The sequence below is a fragment of the Chiloscyllium punctatum genome, chromosome 49 (assembly GCF_047496795.1).
Source record: "Chiloscyllium punctatum isolate Juve2018m chromosome 49, sChiPun1.3, whole genome shotgun sequence".
Taxonomy (NCBI): domain Eukaryota; kingdom Metazoa; phylum Chordata; class Chondrichthyes; order Orectolobiformes; family Hemiscylliidae; genus Chiloscyllium; species Chiloscyllium punctatum.
The window spans coordinates 38,056,435-38,073,542 of NC_092787.1; the positions used below are offsets into that span (position 1 = coordinate 38,056,435).

Below are 17,108 nucleotides of genomic sequence, written 5' to 3' on the forward strand. Positions count from 1 at the left end.
AGCACTGAGGTATGCAGCTTCTGCACATGGTATATGCTACAGGCTGCTGACTGCCTGTATTTTCTCGGGAGGTTAGTCTGGATGTGCCAGTTCACCCACCTTTGCTTGTAAGGCTTCAATCTTCTCCTGGTCCAGTTTGTGTTGCTGTTCGTAAGCTACCATGCTCACAGAGGCTCGCTCCACCTCACGGTTAAGAACACAGACAATGTTTTCAAATGTTTCAGCTTTGAGCTTCAGAGCTCCACATCGCTTTTGCACATCTTCTAAGCTTTCTGAAAAGTAAGCTTTCGCCAGGTCCCCAATGGGAGAGGAGGAGCCTCTCTCACCAAGACTGATCGATCGGAATGGTCCCAGAGTCTCCTCCATTTCGCGAACGGAGGTAAAGAGCTGGTTGACCTTGAGCTTGGCCTGCTGCAGGTGCAGAGGCTGGAGGCTTTCCACAGCACTCCGTATTCCCATCACATGTTGGAGCAGCATCTGCATGTGGTCCACCACACACTGGTTCTCATGCTCAGCCAGCTTTTCCTTCTCAGCCTGGCAAGGATCAATAGAAACATTTGTCAACAACAGCCAACACTCACAGGCTGGCAAAGCCACATTGCACCGCACAGCACTCACAAGGATCTCAACCTCCCTTCAGAGAAAACATTACACCATGTCCAACATCAAATCGAGTCTGCCCCTCGCAACACGCAGAGCGGGTACAGCGGGCGGTTGAAATGAAGCCACACTGACGCGTTGCTGAACACTAGGCAAGGTAGCATTCAGAAAGGGCCATCTCAATGGCATCTACATCTAAACACCAGAAGGCATCAAAAACCCTGGAGACTAGTGACTGAGGGGAGACAGTGACAATGTCAATAAACTAGTTAGTAATCTTAAAGCTTAGGTTAATGATCTAGCGACACGGGTTTAGGAATCCCATCACAGCAGACTGGAAATTTGACTACAATTGATAAAACTGTGATTAAAATAAGAAACCAATGTAATCCAACAGGAACTACTGTCAACTGGCGTAAAACCCATCAAGGTCACTAAATGCTTTGAGAAGTACCTTACATTCACATTGCACTTCGACATAAACCCCAAGTGTGTCTCAGATTGTTATTTTTGAGGAATTTGTATCAAGTTGTCCTTCAGTTACTCAATCTTGTTGGCAACCCTCATTAACCCTGTTGATCTCAAATCAACTGCACAGCCACGATAAAAATCTATCTAAACCATTGCAGATTGTGTACAGAAAGTAAACAGCAGGTTAGTAAACCAGCAGTGCTGCTCGGTGTGCGGAGATCTCTGCAGAACTGAAAAATAAGGAATAATTTTGAAGAAGCCTAATTGTTCTCGGTTAGATCCTGATGCACTTGAAGAAGAAAACACACTGTTTATTTTCTACATTACACTGTAGAATGTGGGCTTTTGGAGTTGTACAAAGCCGGTGAATAGGACAGGTAAGTCCACAGACAGAGCAATACTGCAGGGGAACAGGAAGTGGTAATTCCATCCCTTAAGTCTGTTCTGCATTCAATTAGAATTTTCTGATCTATATCTCAAACTCCACCTATCCTCCTTTGTTCCATATTCCTTCAGGAGAGTTTTGTTCGGTTAGAGCATCAATTGCAGTCTTTAAAATTTCAACTCTGCCCAGCATTTGCTGGTACCTAAGACAGCTGTAGAATTTCAGCCCCTTTGTGGGAAGCAGTGATTTTGGACTTCACCCAAATGACCGAAGCGTAATCTGAAGGTTCCATGTCCCAGTTCGGTCTCCTCCACAAGGGGAAATACGTTTTCCTTGTCTATTTAATCAAATTTCTGCCATCCTAAACACTAAATTGCACTTCAACCTTTTAAATGCAAACAAATAGAAGCCACATTTGTACAAACTGTCTTCATGACGTGACACTGGTCAATCTGTGCAGGAGCTATCTCCAAGTTAAACTATCTGTTCAGAGGGGAGATGCCCAGAACAGGTCCTCCAGAGGGGGATCTGAACAAGCCTCTGTATAGCTTAAGCATCACTTTCTCACTTGAGAATTTCTGTTCCCTGGATAGAGATTAAAAGCTAAGAACACCAAAACTTTCCAGTCCTCCTGTACTCCCAGCTAACTTCAAACAAAATACACACCTACTAGCTGACCCATGACAGCCTGTGTCTGACAATCTTCCCAGCAGGCAGCTAGAGGATAAGGGAGGGGTAAGATATTTCAGGCAGGATGCACCCTGTTCACATACATTATCTACTGTAGGTATCAGTGAGATTACTCCAATTGGCTTCAGGCCAATTCACTTAACAACATGCTTTAGGGGCGGCATGGTGGCTCAGTGGTTAGCACTGCTGCCTCAGCGCCAGGGACCTGGGTTTGATTCCCGCCTCGGGCGACTGTCTGTGTGGAGTTTGCACATTCTCCCCGTGTCTGCGTGGGTTTCCTCCAGGTGCTCCGGTTTCCTCCCAAAATCCAAAGATGTGCAGGTTAGGGTGGATTGGCCACGCTAAATTGCCTGTAGTGTTCAGGGGTGTGTAAGTTAGGTGTATTAGTCAGAATAAATGCAGAGTAATTGAGAATGGGTCTGGGTGGGGATACTCTTTGGAGGGCTGGTGTAGGCATGTCATGTCAAGTTGCTTGTTTCCTCACTGTAGGGACTCTCCGATCAGCTCCCCTATATTACAAATGTCAGCAATTACTATAGTTGGAGTGTGTGAAACTAGCTGACTGCAATCAGGATTTTAATTCCTCCTATAGGGAGAGTCACACCAGCTCTGCATGCAAAACAGAGATCCTTTTAGTTTAAAAAAGACAGTTCTATTTTTGACTGTACTGCAAGGTTCCAATACAACCACAGTCTGTTCACGGAGATGCTGACACACTGACATGTGCAGCACACACAATGGAGTTGCTACCTCAGTAAGAGGAATGAAACAAGTTTGGGGCTACTCAGTTTCAATCTTAAGATAAGGAAGTTTTGAAGAATTTAGATTTCCCAGAACAGCACCACAAGACAGAAACCAACTTCTGGATATGGAGGAGGCTGGACAGCACCCAGACCGAGTTGTTCAATTATTTCAGACTGGGGAAAACCAAACCATCTGCCTGACATACACCAGCATCACTGTCATTTCAGCCAACAGCACTGACCAGAAACTGAACTTCACCATCCACTCTCAGCACAGTGACTACAGCAACAGGACTGGGGTTAGATCAACTACAGTGACCAGTTCAACTTTGACCCTTCAAAACCCCAAAACACTTATTACACTCCTGATTTGAGGATTGTTAAGAGACATGGACAACATGGAGTATGGTCAAAGACAGAGCAGTTACTGAGACCAGTGACCTGCCACTAGAGTCCCACAAGGAGGTTGAACAGTTCATCCACTTTACCAACACCTTCCACCCTGACCTCAAATTTACCTCCCCTTCCTAGACCTCTCCATTTCTATCTCGGGCGACCGACTCAACACAGACATTTACTACAAACCGACCGACTCCCACAGCTACCTAGATTACACCTCCTCCCACCCTGCCCCCTGTAAAAACGCCATCCCATATTCCCAATTCCTTCGTCTCCGCCGCATCTGCTCCCAGGAGGACCAGTTCCAAAACCGAACAACCCAGATGGCCTCCTTCTTCAAGGACCACAATTTCCCCTCAGACGTGGTTGACGATGCTCTCCACCGCATCTCCTCCACTTCCCGCTCCTCCGCCCTTGAGCCCCGCCCCTCCAATCGCCACCAGGACAGAACCCCACTGGTCCTCACCTACCACCCCACCAACCTCCAGATACATCGTATCATCCTTCGTCATTTCCGCCACCTCCAAACAGACCCCACCACCAAGGATATATTTCCCTCCCCACCCCTATCAGCGTTCCGGAAAGACCACTCCCTCCGCGACTCCCTCGTCAGGTCCACACCCCCCACCAACCCAACCTCCACTCCCAGCACCTTCCCCTGCAACCACAAGAAATGCAAAACTTGCGCCCACACCTCCCCCCTCACTTCCCTCCAAGGCCCCAAGGGATCCTTCCATATCTGTCACAAATTCACCTGCACCTCCACACACATCATTTACTGCATCCGCTGCACCCGATGTGGCCTCCTCTATATTGGGGAGACAGGCCGCCTACTTGCGGAACGTTTCAGAGAACACCTCTGGGACACCCGCACCAACCAACCCAACCACCCCGTGGCTGAACACTTCAACTCCCCCTCCCACTCCGCCAAGGACATGCAGGTCCTTGGCCTCCTCCATCGCCAGACCCTGGCCACACGACGCCTGGAGGAAGAGCGCCTCATCATCTGCCTAGGAACCCTCCAACCACAAGGGATGAATGCAGAGCTCTCCAGTTTCCTCATTTCCCCTCCCCCCACCTTATCTCAGTCCCAACCCTTCGAACTCAGCACCGCCTTCCTAACCTGCAATCTTCTTCCCAACCTCTCCGCCCCCACCCCCTCTCCAGCCTATCACCCTCATCTTAACCTCCTTCCACCTATCGCATTCCCAACGCCTTTCCCCCAAGTCCCTCCTCCCTACCTTTTATCTTAGCCTGCTTGGCACACCCTCCTCATTCCTGAAGAAGGGCTTATGCCCGAAACGTCGATTCTCCTGCTCTTTGGATGCTGCCTGACCTGCTGCGCTTTTCCAGCAACACATTTTTCAGCACTAGAGTCCCTGCACCACTGAAGCTCCCAGTGAGATGGAGGATGAAATATTGGAAACTAGTGGGCGGCACAGTGGCACAGTGGCTAGCACTGCTGCCTCACAGCGCCAGAGACCTGGGTTCAATTCCCGCCTCAGGCAACTGTCTGTGTGGAGTTTGCACATTCTCCCTGTGTCTGCGTGGGTTTCCTCCGGGTGCTCCGGTTTCCTCCCACAATCCAAAAACGTGCAGGTCAGGTGAATTGGCCATGCTAAATTGCCCGCAGTGTTAGGTGCAGGGGTAAATGTAGGGGAATGAGTCTGGGTGGGTTGTGTTTTGGCAGGTCGGTGTGGACTTGTTCGGCCTAAGGGCCTGTTTCCACACTGTAAGTAATCTAATCTAATATTTTTACATTTACACGTTTATTGACAAGAGGCACACTACATATCGTGTATCTACAATCAACCCCTCATACAAGCTGCTTGTACAGGGAGTCCCCAATTAATACCGAGCAATTTAATGTAATTAACAGTCCAGCAATATAGAGTGAATATCTATTAGCCATATGACGTGGCTGCTGCGTTTACAATCCCCAGCATGGTACATGCAACAACCCTGATGGCACGGTGAAACATAGAACTTTCACAATAGTAAAAGAAAAGCCCAGGTTCCAAGGGTCACTGTGCTAGGCATGGTCAGGTTATCTACAGATGAGATAATCTGGACATTAGTATGATAAATGAAGGCTACCCATCATTGTGGGAATGAGTGAGAAACAGAGGAGCGATTATACGCGGGGATTTCAACTTTCCCAACATAAATTGGGATAGTCAAAGTGTTAAGGTTTTAGAGTGGGCGGACTTTTTGAAATGCATCCAAGGGAGTTTTTTTTGGTATCAATATGTAGATGGCCCAACATGGACGGTGCAGTGCTGGATCTGGTTCTGGGGAGAGAAGCCAGACAGGGGTTTGATGTGGCAGTGGGAGAACATTTAAGCGATAGCAACCACAATACGGTACCGTTCAACTTGATTCTGGACATGGAGAAAGATGGCCTGCTAAAGACAGCTTTCAACTGAGGGAAGGCAGGTTTTATTAAAATAAAGCAGGATGTAGCCACAGTAGGTAAGTCTACAGTGGAGCAACTGGGGGGCATCCAAAAAGTAGCTGGGGAAGAGTACAAATCCAACATGTACTCTTTAGGGGGAAATGTAGGAACAATAACTTCAGAGAATCCTGGGTGTCTAGGACAATTCAGGACTAGATAGAGGAGAGCAGTAGGGCTTTCAACAAGTCCAAAGGGAGCAATTCAGTTGCAGCCCTACAGGAACACATGAGAAGGGACTTGTGAACCGGATTAGGAAGAATCCCAAGATATTTTATACATACGTCAAATGAAAGAGGCTAACCAGGGAAAGAGTTGGGCCCATTAGGGATCATGGGGCAATCTGTGTGGGGAGTCAGAAGATATCAGAAAGGACCTGAATGAATTCTCCCCTTCGGTCTTCACTCTGGAAAAGGAGAATGTAGATACGGAATTCAGGAAAAGGGACTGTGAGGAACCTACACAGTTCGACACAGGAAACGGAGAGATATTGGAGGCTCAGTCGGGCTTAAAAATAGACAAATCCCCAGACCCCGATGAGTTACATCTCAGGCTGCTATGGGAGACAAATCAGGAAATTGCAGCAACTCTGAAACAAGTTTTTAATTTCTCTCTGGCCAAGGGGGGGTAGTGCCAGAGGACTGGAGGTTGGCTAATGTGGTTCCACATTTTAAAAGGGGTGGTATAAATAAACCAGAAAATTACAGACCAGTGATTCTCATTTGTTGTCGTGAAACATTGTAGAAAATTCTGAAAGAACAAGTTAATAACCACTTGGAAAGGCCTGGGTTAATTGCGAAGAGTCAGCATGGCTTTGTCAAAGGGAGGTCATGCCTAACAGATTTGTTAGAATGTTTTGAAAATGTGACCAAGTATGTGGATGAGGGAAGTTCAGCTGCTGTGGTTGATATGGCTTTTAGCAAAACCTTCGACAAGGTCACACATAGTAGACTGATTGAGAAGGTTAAAGCACATGGAATTCTGGGAAACTTGGTGAGATGGTTCAGAAACTGGTTTAGTAATAGGAACAAAGCACAGTGGGAGAAGGCTGTTTGAGTGACGGGTGTCTGATGTCCAGCATTATACCACGAGGATCAGTACTGGGATCATTTATTGTTTGAAATATATATTTAAAATTATACAGATGAAAATGTGAGGGGAACGTTAAACAAATTTACAGAAGACACAAAGATTGGCAGAGTGGTTAATAGTAAATAAGGTGGTTGTAGGTTACAGAGAGATATAAATGGTTTGGTCAGATGGGCAGGCCAGTGGCAGATGGTATTTAACCCTGAGAAATGCGAGGGTGATACACTTTGGAAGCAGCAAGAGGAGGAATGTATTTAATGAATGGCAGGACAATGGGTAACTCAGAGGAACAGAGGGATTTTGGGGTAATTATTCACAGATCCCTGAAGTTGGCACAGCACATGATTAGGATAGTTAAGGCGGCATATGGAGCACATACCTTATGCCACGACTAATGAAAGCAAAACCGCAAGAAGGTAATGTTGGAATTGTCCAGAGCATTGGTTAGGCCACAGATGAAGTACTATGTGCAGGTCTGGGCACCTCACTACTAGAAGGATGTGATAGTACTACAGGGGTACAGAGGAGGTTCACCAGAATGTTGTCTGGAATGTAACAATCGAGCTTTCAGGAGAGACTGGACAGGCTGGATTGTTTTCTTTAAAGCATGGTTGAGGTGTATAAGATTATGAGGGGCATGGCCAGGGTGAATAGAAAGCACAAGAGGGTTAATCACAGGAGGGCATAGTTTTTGAACAACTGCAGGAAATTGGGATTAGCACACTTGTAGTGGCAGCTTTGTGGTGTAGGCTTGATGGGCTGAAGGGTCTCTTCCGTATGATTCTGTGAATATCAGCACAGCCCTCAGAGGTAAACAGTATTAACTAACACACTGCTCTGAATCCATCTTTATTATTACTCATCCTGTATCTGTTGTAAAATAGACAGAACGCTGTTTAGTACACTTACAGTTATTTCACAGCCAATCACGTTAAAGCGGCAAGGGAACTTCACCTTCCCACATGTCCGAGTATGATCCAAGTACTGTGGAGAGGAACATACAATAAACACACTGGAAGATCAGCATTACATGAAACTGCTCCTCCACATATACACCTGCCTGGCCACATGCTGACTGTCAGTCAAAGCCCTGAAATATAGTTCCAAATATCACGGACAAAGAAACGTCCATTTCCTTCATTGTAAGTACTCTGCTGGAATAACGAGTTTGAAACTGCACTTTCATCTAACTAGGTAAAAACAATGACTGCAGATGCTGGAAACCAGATTCTGGATTAGATTGGTGCTGGAAAAGCACAGCAGTTCAGGCAACATCCGAGGAGCAGTATAATCTAACTTTCATCTAACTGTCATAGGCTAAAATAGAAGCTAAAAGGACAAAATTCTCACTGGTTACTAAGTTTTAATTGAGTTCTAGTGCATGTGGACATAGGAAACTGCTCCAAAATAGGCAAGTTCACTGAAGTGTGCAAGGTGCTTGGTCTGAGTAAACTGTTAATTGAGCCAGTGGCTGTTAAAGAGGGAGAATCAGGCTTTCATCAGAGGGGAGGGAGAAATACAACCAGATCATTTCTTTTATACATTGCAGCACTGTTAACCAACTCTAACTCTCGGACTGTCCTCCTGCCTCCTGATCGGTTTCAAACACACACTTTACCTTTTCTCTTGGAATCTTTTTCTTTCCGCACCATTCGCATGTTAACGGAAACTTGGAACAGATTTCATCATGGGCCTGTGAGGGGCAACCAGAAATGACACTTTCAGTAACTTCTTCTGTAGCTATAGTGCTGTTACTGGATTCAAACAGCAATCCTTTTTTAAAAATATTTATTTGTGGGATGTGGCATCACTGGGCTGGCCAGCATTTGCTGTCTGTCCCTAGCTGCCCTTGAGAAAGTGGTGGTGAGATGCCTTGTCGAACAGCTGCAAAACCATCACCCTCAGCAGGCCCACCAACTTCAGAATCAGAGATGGTTCATCAACATCCCATCTGATTCCTAAACAGCATGTTGAATCCCACAGTGAGTGCAACAGCTGGGTAACCTGGAGGCTCAGGCCTGAGTATGTCCTCAACTCACCTTCAACTCAGACCACCTGGCAGCAAGAACGAGGTCACCTCTCCCTCTTGACCCAGAACACCCAGGAAAACTGCAAAGTCAAGGAGTCTCCAGCGCTGAGACACAACAGCACAAACAGCCTCTCCAGGGTTCAGCTTCTTGCTGCCAAGTAGCTGGGAGAGCAGCGTGCACATGAACAGAGGTGGAGGACACAAAGAGAGAGGGAGAGCGAGACAGACAGAGAGAGGGAGAGCGAGACAGACAGAGAGAGGGAGAGCGAGACAGACAGAGAGAGGGAGAGCGAGACAGACAGAGAGAGGGAGAGCGAGACAGACAGAGAGAGGGAGAGCGAGACAGACAGAGAGAGGGAGAGCGAGACAGACAGAGAGAGGGAGAGCGAGACAGACAGAGAGAGGGAGAGCGAGACAGACAGAGAGAGGGAGAGCGAGACAGACAGAGAGAGGGAGAGCGAGACAGACAGAGAGAGGGAGAGCGAGACAGACAGAGAGAGGGAGAGCGAGACAGACAGACAGAGGGAGAGCGAGACAGACAGACAGAGGGAGAGCGAGACAGACAGACAGAGGGAGAGCGAGACAGACAGACAGAGGGACAGCGAGACAGACAGACAGAGGGAGAGCGAGACAGACAGAGGGAGAGAGAGACATAGGCATCCACCACGGAATATGATTAGAGAGAGAAAGAGCAGTGTGCATCCACACCGAGTAACAGAGATGGCAGGGTGGTAAGAGAATGAGAAAAACAGACACAGACATATCCATTGCCCCAAGGAAAGGCAGCAAGAGGGAGATTGCCAGCAGCATGCACCCACACAGGGAGAGGGAGAGAGAAAGCAGGGTGAACACAAAGAACCAATCAGAAAGGGTCACAATTGGTCCAGGAATATAAAATGTCAGCATGCACGTATAGCAAGTGATTCAAAAGACAAATGGAAATTTAGAAATTTATTACGAGGGGAATGGAAAATAAATATAGAGAAATGTAGCTGCAATACTACCACATCTACAGTACTGGGTATAGATTCGGTTTCCTCATTTGTAAAAGGCCATAATTGTGTTAGAACCACTTCAGAGAAGGTTCAGCACTTATTCCAAGACCCTAGGGCCTATCTTCAAAATAAAGATGAACAAGTAGGGCTGATACCCAATGAAGTTTCGAAGAATGTGAGGTGACCTTATTAAAACATACAAGATCCTGGGGGACTTGACATGGATGATGTCCTCCCAGAATCTAACATGAGACTAGGACTAGGTTTAAAAACAAAAGCTCTCACTGTTAAAAGAGAGGTGAGCAGATTCCTTTTCCTCTCACGATCAGTAATGTGTTAAATTATCTTCCCTGCATAACTGTAGAAATTGGATCATTTAATTTATTCATGGCCATGTTAGCTAGATTTTTGATAGACAAGGGAATCAAAGATTATTGGGAGTGAGGTAAAGACAGCAAAGTGTTGAGATCATAACCAGACCAGCCATGATAACCAAGCCCACTCTTGCTCTGAAATCCTATTTTCTTACCACTCTTTGAGCTCCTAACAATTCGTACAGCAAGTATAAACGATTTGGAAATTATAAATGTAAGGAGCAGGAAGTAACAGCAGGAGATAAAGATCATTTCAGGGTCAATGGGTAGAATGCTCTTTGTGATGCAATATGCTATGATGCTGTGTCCTTTTTGCTTGCAACATTCTTTCTCATATTGTACATTTCTGACCTCTGTCCATTCGGAAAATCCAGTTTCAGTTTAGCTAATCAGCTGATTATCAGACTTGAGATATTCTTATCAGAGTGGCCTTTAGAACCATGAGTTCACAAAGCAAGTTCCAAAAGTTAATTGCTTCTTTGAATAACTGAACAGAATCGATCCAATGCACTAAGCAATAACTCCTGGGTGTGTGATCCTTTGTATTTCCTGCCCTTTATCAGACACATATCATCAGGAGTGAGTGGAACTGCAACATATACAGTAAAACACTTCCAAATTTCCTCTTTCATCCCATTATTAAAATCCCTTTGGCTTCATGACAGAATTCTCTTGCTGGGGTAACGAATACATCAATGGGACTACTTTGCCTGTATGTTGCCTCCTTCAGCTTGCTGTGTGTACCTATGTTTGAACGTTTACTTCAGACCTGGAAGTGAAACAGAAATTACTGGGGAGACGGAGCCAACTATGGTAGAGTTTCTGACACGATGGAGTCTGAGGCCAGTGTCAGATTGCACGTTCAGGAGTGAGAGCAGATGATCAGAAAGAGGATGTGGTACGGCATGTGATGTTGATTAGTGAATTGTTTAATATATCAATCCCCATGGCCAGAGTTGGTGAATGATCAGCTATCCTGAGCATTGGAATACATTCTCTTGAAAGTGACAGCTCTCCTGTATGCTGGCCTTCAGTCAACATTCAGTCTGTTATTGCTCTCACACGGTGAAGGACTGAGACACAGGAAATGACCGGCTGTCAAATATAGAGGTTTGGGTTTCTGAATCATCTATGATCTCACTTACAATGGCTGCAGCTTTGCTATCTGACAGCAGCGGTCAGATTTGACTGCCTCTTTGCATCTGCTGCAGTAAGGACATTTCAGTCCACCCTGTCCAACTTCAGCCAGCTCAGTACCCATTACTAAGAATCTGGTGCCAGTTAAACCACACTGGATCTGTTCCCACTAATTCTAGCTCAATGTCTCTGCATTTGCAATCCAGATACTAAACAACAGAGAATTCAGTAAACTTAGTCAAGACGAAACTTTCATCAGAGCAGATACCAAGAAGATGCAGAGAATTCACAGCTATATCCATAAGGAGAAAAAGTTCATTTGTTGGGATTGGGAACCAACATTAAAAGTATTTTACTTAAGAAACTTAAGTCCAGGTCAGCAAAGGGATTGGCTGCCACTCTGACAAATCAGACTGGCCCAGCTCTACACTGAGCTCACCTACCTGTTAGCTCTGAACACCATAGAATGGATTTGGTTGTCCCAGTGTAAAGGGCAAAGAGTAAATGGCCATGAGGGTGAGATTCCTCTATTTTAAAGGAGGATGGGACTGGGACCCATTTAATTACTACCACAGGAAATACACACATTAGTTTAAATAAAACAAACACGCAGCTACTATTTTTCTAACCAACCTGTTCAGAGATGTAACTACACTGCTCTGGATCAGTTGGGACTGAACCAGGGCCTCCTGGTCCAGGGTAGGGACACTACCACTGCACCACAAGAGGGCCCTTTCGCTCTCTGTCGTCAGCATCAATTACCAAGACGTTGTCCTAATGAATGCAATTCATTCTGGTTCAGAAGATCAATCACCTTAATATCCTTGTGGTGAAACAATAATTTACAGAATTTGCAGTTGAGGTTCCTTTCGGGGCACTCTCGTTCCAAGTGGCGAGACATGTCGAGTTGGCGTACCATCCTGCTGCACGCTTCACAAGGCGTTAATGTATACTCACATCTTCCCTCGTGGTCAGCCTGCAACACAACATCAGCAATAGATAATGGGGACAGTTAACCAGACTGCAACAACAGGGGAACTATTGGATGGACTGTTTCTTCCATTAGGGGTTGACACGCCATCCACATGGTCTTTCGTCATCAACCTCCCTTCCTCCCTCCAACGTGAAGTCAGTCACCATGAATTACCAGAATTGTCACAACCTTGCCCACACTGACCTTTAAGACTTTGTTGTGCCGCTCATCAGGAGGTCACATGGGAACCTTCAGCGCTCTGCTTTCAGTAGCAACAACCCAAGCAGAATATTCACATCTCAACAGGGTCCCAGTAAGTGGAGAAACATTCAGCAGAATACTCACACAACCTGCCAACCCCCATCCCTTGACCCCTCCTCATCCCCCTTAATCTTGTGGTCTGATGTGAGGAACAATAAATTCACCTTAACATACAAAACTGCTCTACCACCTGGGAAAAAGCTGCTCGTAGATGATGGGAACACTCCTATTAACGCTTAACAGACTTTTAGTTACCTAGGGCATCCTTCCAACTACTTCAGCCATTCTCAAACAAAACAACATAAGAATACAAAAACAGTTAACTTCAAAAAGGTACTGGGTTTCACATGGTAACTAACCCAGTGCTATACCTGTCATCGGCGTGTTGAGGGAGACAGCTTAATGGGAGATTTCCCCTCTGACCCTGTGCTGTGCCTGCTGTGGGAGTGTTTGCTGGGGACAATGTAGATGAAGTTTTAATTTCACTTTAAAAGAACAGAAGGTTCTTTGCTCTGTATCTAACCTCATCCTTTAGCCATTAATCACTTCCAGCAGCTTTACTTTCAGTTTAACAGAGTAGAGGCAGCTTTACTCTGTACGTAAACCCAAGCTCTCCCTGTCCTGGGAGTGCTGTCATTCTGAACTCAAGCACTGGTGTAAATTATTGCAACCATTTCATTTGAACATTCAGATGAGATTTAAAAAACAGAAATGAAATATCACTCTTGAAACCCAATCAGCAGTTCTGTGAGGAAAATCAGCAAATTACATTCAAAAACATATTATTGTTACTATTGGTAGTATCCCCCACAATCAGTAACCCCATTTACAGCAGCAAATGTTTGGGACTTTCCACTGTCCCGTGCTATTTAAAATGTCAGAGTTGTTGTAGACTCTCAGGGACTTTCCAAGCAAGATCTGCCGCACTGATCAAACAAACCACTGAATAAATAGTGGTGGCAGCTGGGTTTGCACAAACTATTGCTGTACTCAAGTCTGTGTAACTGCACAGAAACAGAGGCTGGAGCATGAATTCCTATTCCAATAAGGTTTCTGGATTTAAAGCGATGTCAACATTATAACTGGCCTCTGTCAGAATCTTACTCCATTTAAACACAACCTTCAACTTCTCTCAGTCTCTATCAACCAAACACCTGATGTTTACCCAATAGGACCTGCTCTATAACACAAACAGCAGCTCAGTGGGTAGAACACTGCAGGTTGTGCAGAAATCACCTCCTGTAATCTTACTTAACATTTTGCTTTTCTTCCCTCACCTCTAAAACATGCTAACTTATTAATGCTGGGTGTGGTAGTCATACGTTAAACAGCCTAAACACACAAGCTTTTGAAACATGGGAGAACTGCAATTAATCCTGATCTCATTCTAACCTCAAGCCTACAGGAATACCTCCCTGAGAGGGGCATGGCCAGCTGGAATCCTGCCTTTTTGTTTCCTAATGACAAGCACCAAGACAAAGAGAAACCAATATCTCCTGTACTTCTGTTCAGCAAATCAACATTGGGCCCCTCATGTTCACCCTTACACACTGCACTCACCTAGTCATAAATACACCCCCAGATAGGTCACCACCCCAACCACTGGGAGATGGCAACATGGACTCTGAACGAAGGCCCACCTGTGCTGTAAGGTACAATAAGCATGCTCAAACAACAGTCAATGGAAAACCAAAATTAAAAACCAGGGTAGCTCAGTGGTTAGCACTGCTGCCTCACAGCACCAGGGACCTGGGTTCAATTCCAGCATCGGGTGACCACTCTATGTGGAGTTTGCACATTCTATGTGGATTTCCTCCAACAGTCCAAAGATTTAGAGATCAGGTGAATTGGCCATGCTAAACTGCCAATAGGGTTCAGAGTTGTGTAAGTTAGGTGCATTAGTCAGGGGTAAGTGTAGAGTAATAGGGTAGGGAAATGGGTCTGGATGGGTTACTCTTCAGACGGTCAGTGTGGACTTGTTGGGCCGAAGAGCCTGTTTCCACACTGTAGGGATTCGCTGATCAAGGTGAAGAACTTCCACTTGTTAGGTTTATAAAGGGAATGAATAACCATGCCATTCAGACTAAATGGTCTCAGTTTTAATTCAATATAAAAGTGTCATTCACTGTTGGTACCGCACAATGTCCAATGGAAAAAGGTAAATCGTTTGAAATCTTAAACCTTCACAGATCTACCGAGATCTTCCAAGTGATTGAATGTTCAAGTGGGGTCCCCACCCACAAACACCATCCAATAAACTCTGCTGGATTGTGCACATGTTTGTGTCAGGCAATTACAGTGAAAGCTGAGGTGTGATAATTCCTGTAGGGGACTATGCTCATCACACTACCTGTACTCAAAGTGGAGGCTGCTGGGAGAAATACTAAAATACTCAACATATTCATGCAGCAATGCCTTCTGGAGAGGGGAGAGCAAACAGATTCGATACTGACTGCTGGGTTGCATTTATGGAACCTGTTTGCAGTGCAGACGTTTAGATTAGATTCCTTACGGTGTGGAAACAGGCCCTTTGGCCCAACCAGTCCACACCGACCCTCCGAAGAGTAACCCAACCAGACCCATTTCCCTCTGACTAATGCACCGAGCACTACGGGCAATTTAGTACGGCCAATTCACGTGACCTGCACATCTCGGGACTGTGGGAGGACGTCGCAGCACCCGGAGGAAACCCACGCAGACGTGGGGAGAATGTGCAAACTCCACACAGACAGTCACCCAAGGCTGAGAATTGAACCTGGGTCCCTGGTACTGTGAGGCAGCAGTGCTATCCACTGCTACAACACAAAAGAATGCCACTTACTGTCCAGCCTGATTCAACATTTCCTCAAAATCCATACACAACCCAAGGAAATGCAAACATTTTAACAGAAAGTAGGCTACACCACTAGTGCTTCATTCGGAGGCTCACTGAAGATGTTAATCGAGAATGGTGACAAAACTTCTGGAAATGAACCTTCCAGCTCAGCGAGCAAACCTACATCCAGAACCTCAACCTGAGCTACAAGTCTTCTCAAAACTCACTCCGTACACAACAGCTCAGTTCAAAAACATGACATTTGTCAAACAACTTAGTAAACATTTAGAAATATGAACATTTATCAGGGACAGTGGAATGTTTTGTTAACTTGCTTTCGAATGGAAAGAAGTTATCCATAACCAACATTAAGTAACCAGTTTGTGTCCTAACTAGCCATCCAGTTTATGAGTCTGTCGCTCTCTCTCTTACAACGGTGTTCTACTGTTATCCTCATGTTTTACTCAACAAAGCTGAGGGAAGCCCGCTGAGTTCAATCATCCATTCAGCACCAGTGCTGACCATTCGATTTCATTATAAATCCATTCCATTTGCTGTTTGTTGTGTCTTACATGGATCTTTAGTGAACATTCCCATTCGCATCTGTAAAGTAAGAACACTCAGTATTCTATCATCCCCGTAATGAAATTCCTCAACCATCCCCAAGTAGTTCTGCACTTTGATAACAATTCTCTTAAGGTGTGATTAAATTCTTGACCACTTATATTTTCACTTTAAACCTCTCTAATCCTTCTTTTCATTTCTGCAGCATCGTTTGCCCTAGCTTTCTCTCATGCCTCCCTCAAAATTCCATAGAATTTTGAATGTGTTCGCTTCACGCGACTGGCAAATAATCTGTCCCTCATAAGAATTACAATAATCAGACAGAATCCAAAGATTTGATTTGGAATTTCCTGTCAGCTATTTGGTGTCAGATCTCTGATCTTGCCTTCTGACAATGGTCTTTTCTCACAGGCATCATCCCTCACTTCCTTGTCTTTACGATTTTCATTATTCTGATTTCCTGCCATTCAACTCTCTCGTTTCTATTTGGCCATTTTTCTATTCTCACGGTGGTTTCTTGCAGTCAAATAACTAGAGAGATTAATTCTACGTAATCATTTGTGCCATGAAGACAGTAAAGTTTCAAGTTCAAACTATTAGTAACAAAAGAATAAACTTGAAACTAAAAAAACCACAATAATTGTTACTGGCGGTCCCTAGCTACAATCTTGGATTTCATCTTGGTTTGGAAATGAACAGACATCAATCCTCTCCCAATGGTAATGAACACAGAACTCAAAAATGGAACTTATACTCATCTTACAAGGAAATTAAAATCAGAACAGCAGAACCAACACATTCCCAGAAACCCTGAAGGTTTTATGAAAATGTAAATCATATGGTTATACTCTTACATATCTGTGCAAAACACAGATCCTGTAATGAGTTCTCTGGTCACTTACTTCACTGCGAGAATTCTTCCTTCCCTCCAACCTCCAATTCAATTTTCGCTTCCTCTTCAGCCATGACCTGAGTTACTAACTTCACATCTTCTCCACGACAAAGACTACTTCCTATAATCTTCATAACATTGTCGACCACCATCACTCGGTTGCTGAAATCTCTTCCAGATCTTTTTAACCTCCAGATTCAACTATTCCACTGTCCTGCTCATCAGGTTCCTGGTTTCTC

At 45.0% G+C, this 17,108-nt stretch overlaps 1 protein-coding gene across 4 annotated transcripts in view; it reads right to left on the minus strand.

The window, feature by feature from the left end:
* traf2b (Tnf receptor-associated factor 2b) overlaps positions 1-17,108 on the minus strand; it is a 64,414-nt gene that overhangs the window by 20,148 nt on the left and 27,158 nt on the right. For all 4 annotated transcript variants that reach the window (XM_072566246.1, XM_072566243.1, XM_072566244.1 and 1 more), the window contains 4 exons: positions 12,179-12,340; positions 8,448-8,522; positions 7,739-7,813; positions 100-534 (listed from right to left, as the gene is read on the minus strand). In XM_072566246.1, coding sequence (XP_072422347.1) covers positions 100-534; positions 7,739-7,813; positions 8,448-8,522; positions 12,179-12,340 — 747 coding nt within the window. The remainder of the gene's footprint in view (positions 1-99; positions 535-7,738; positions 7,814-8,447; positions 8,523-12,178; positions 12,341-17,108) is intronic.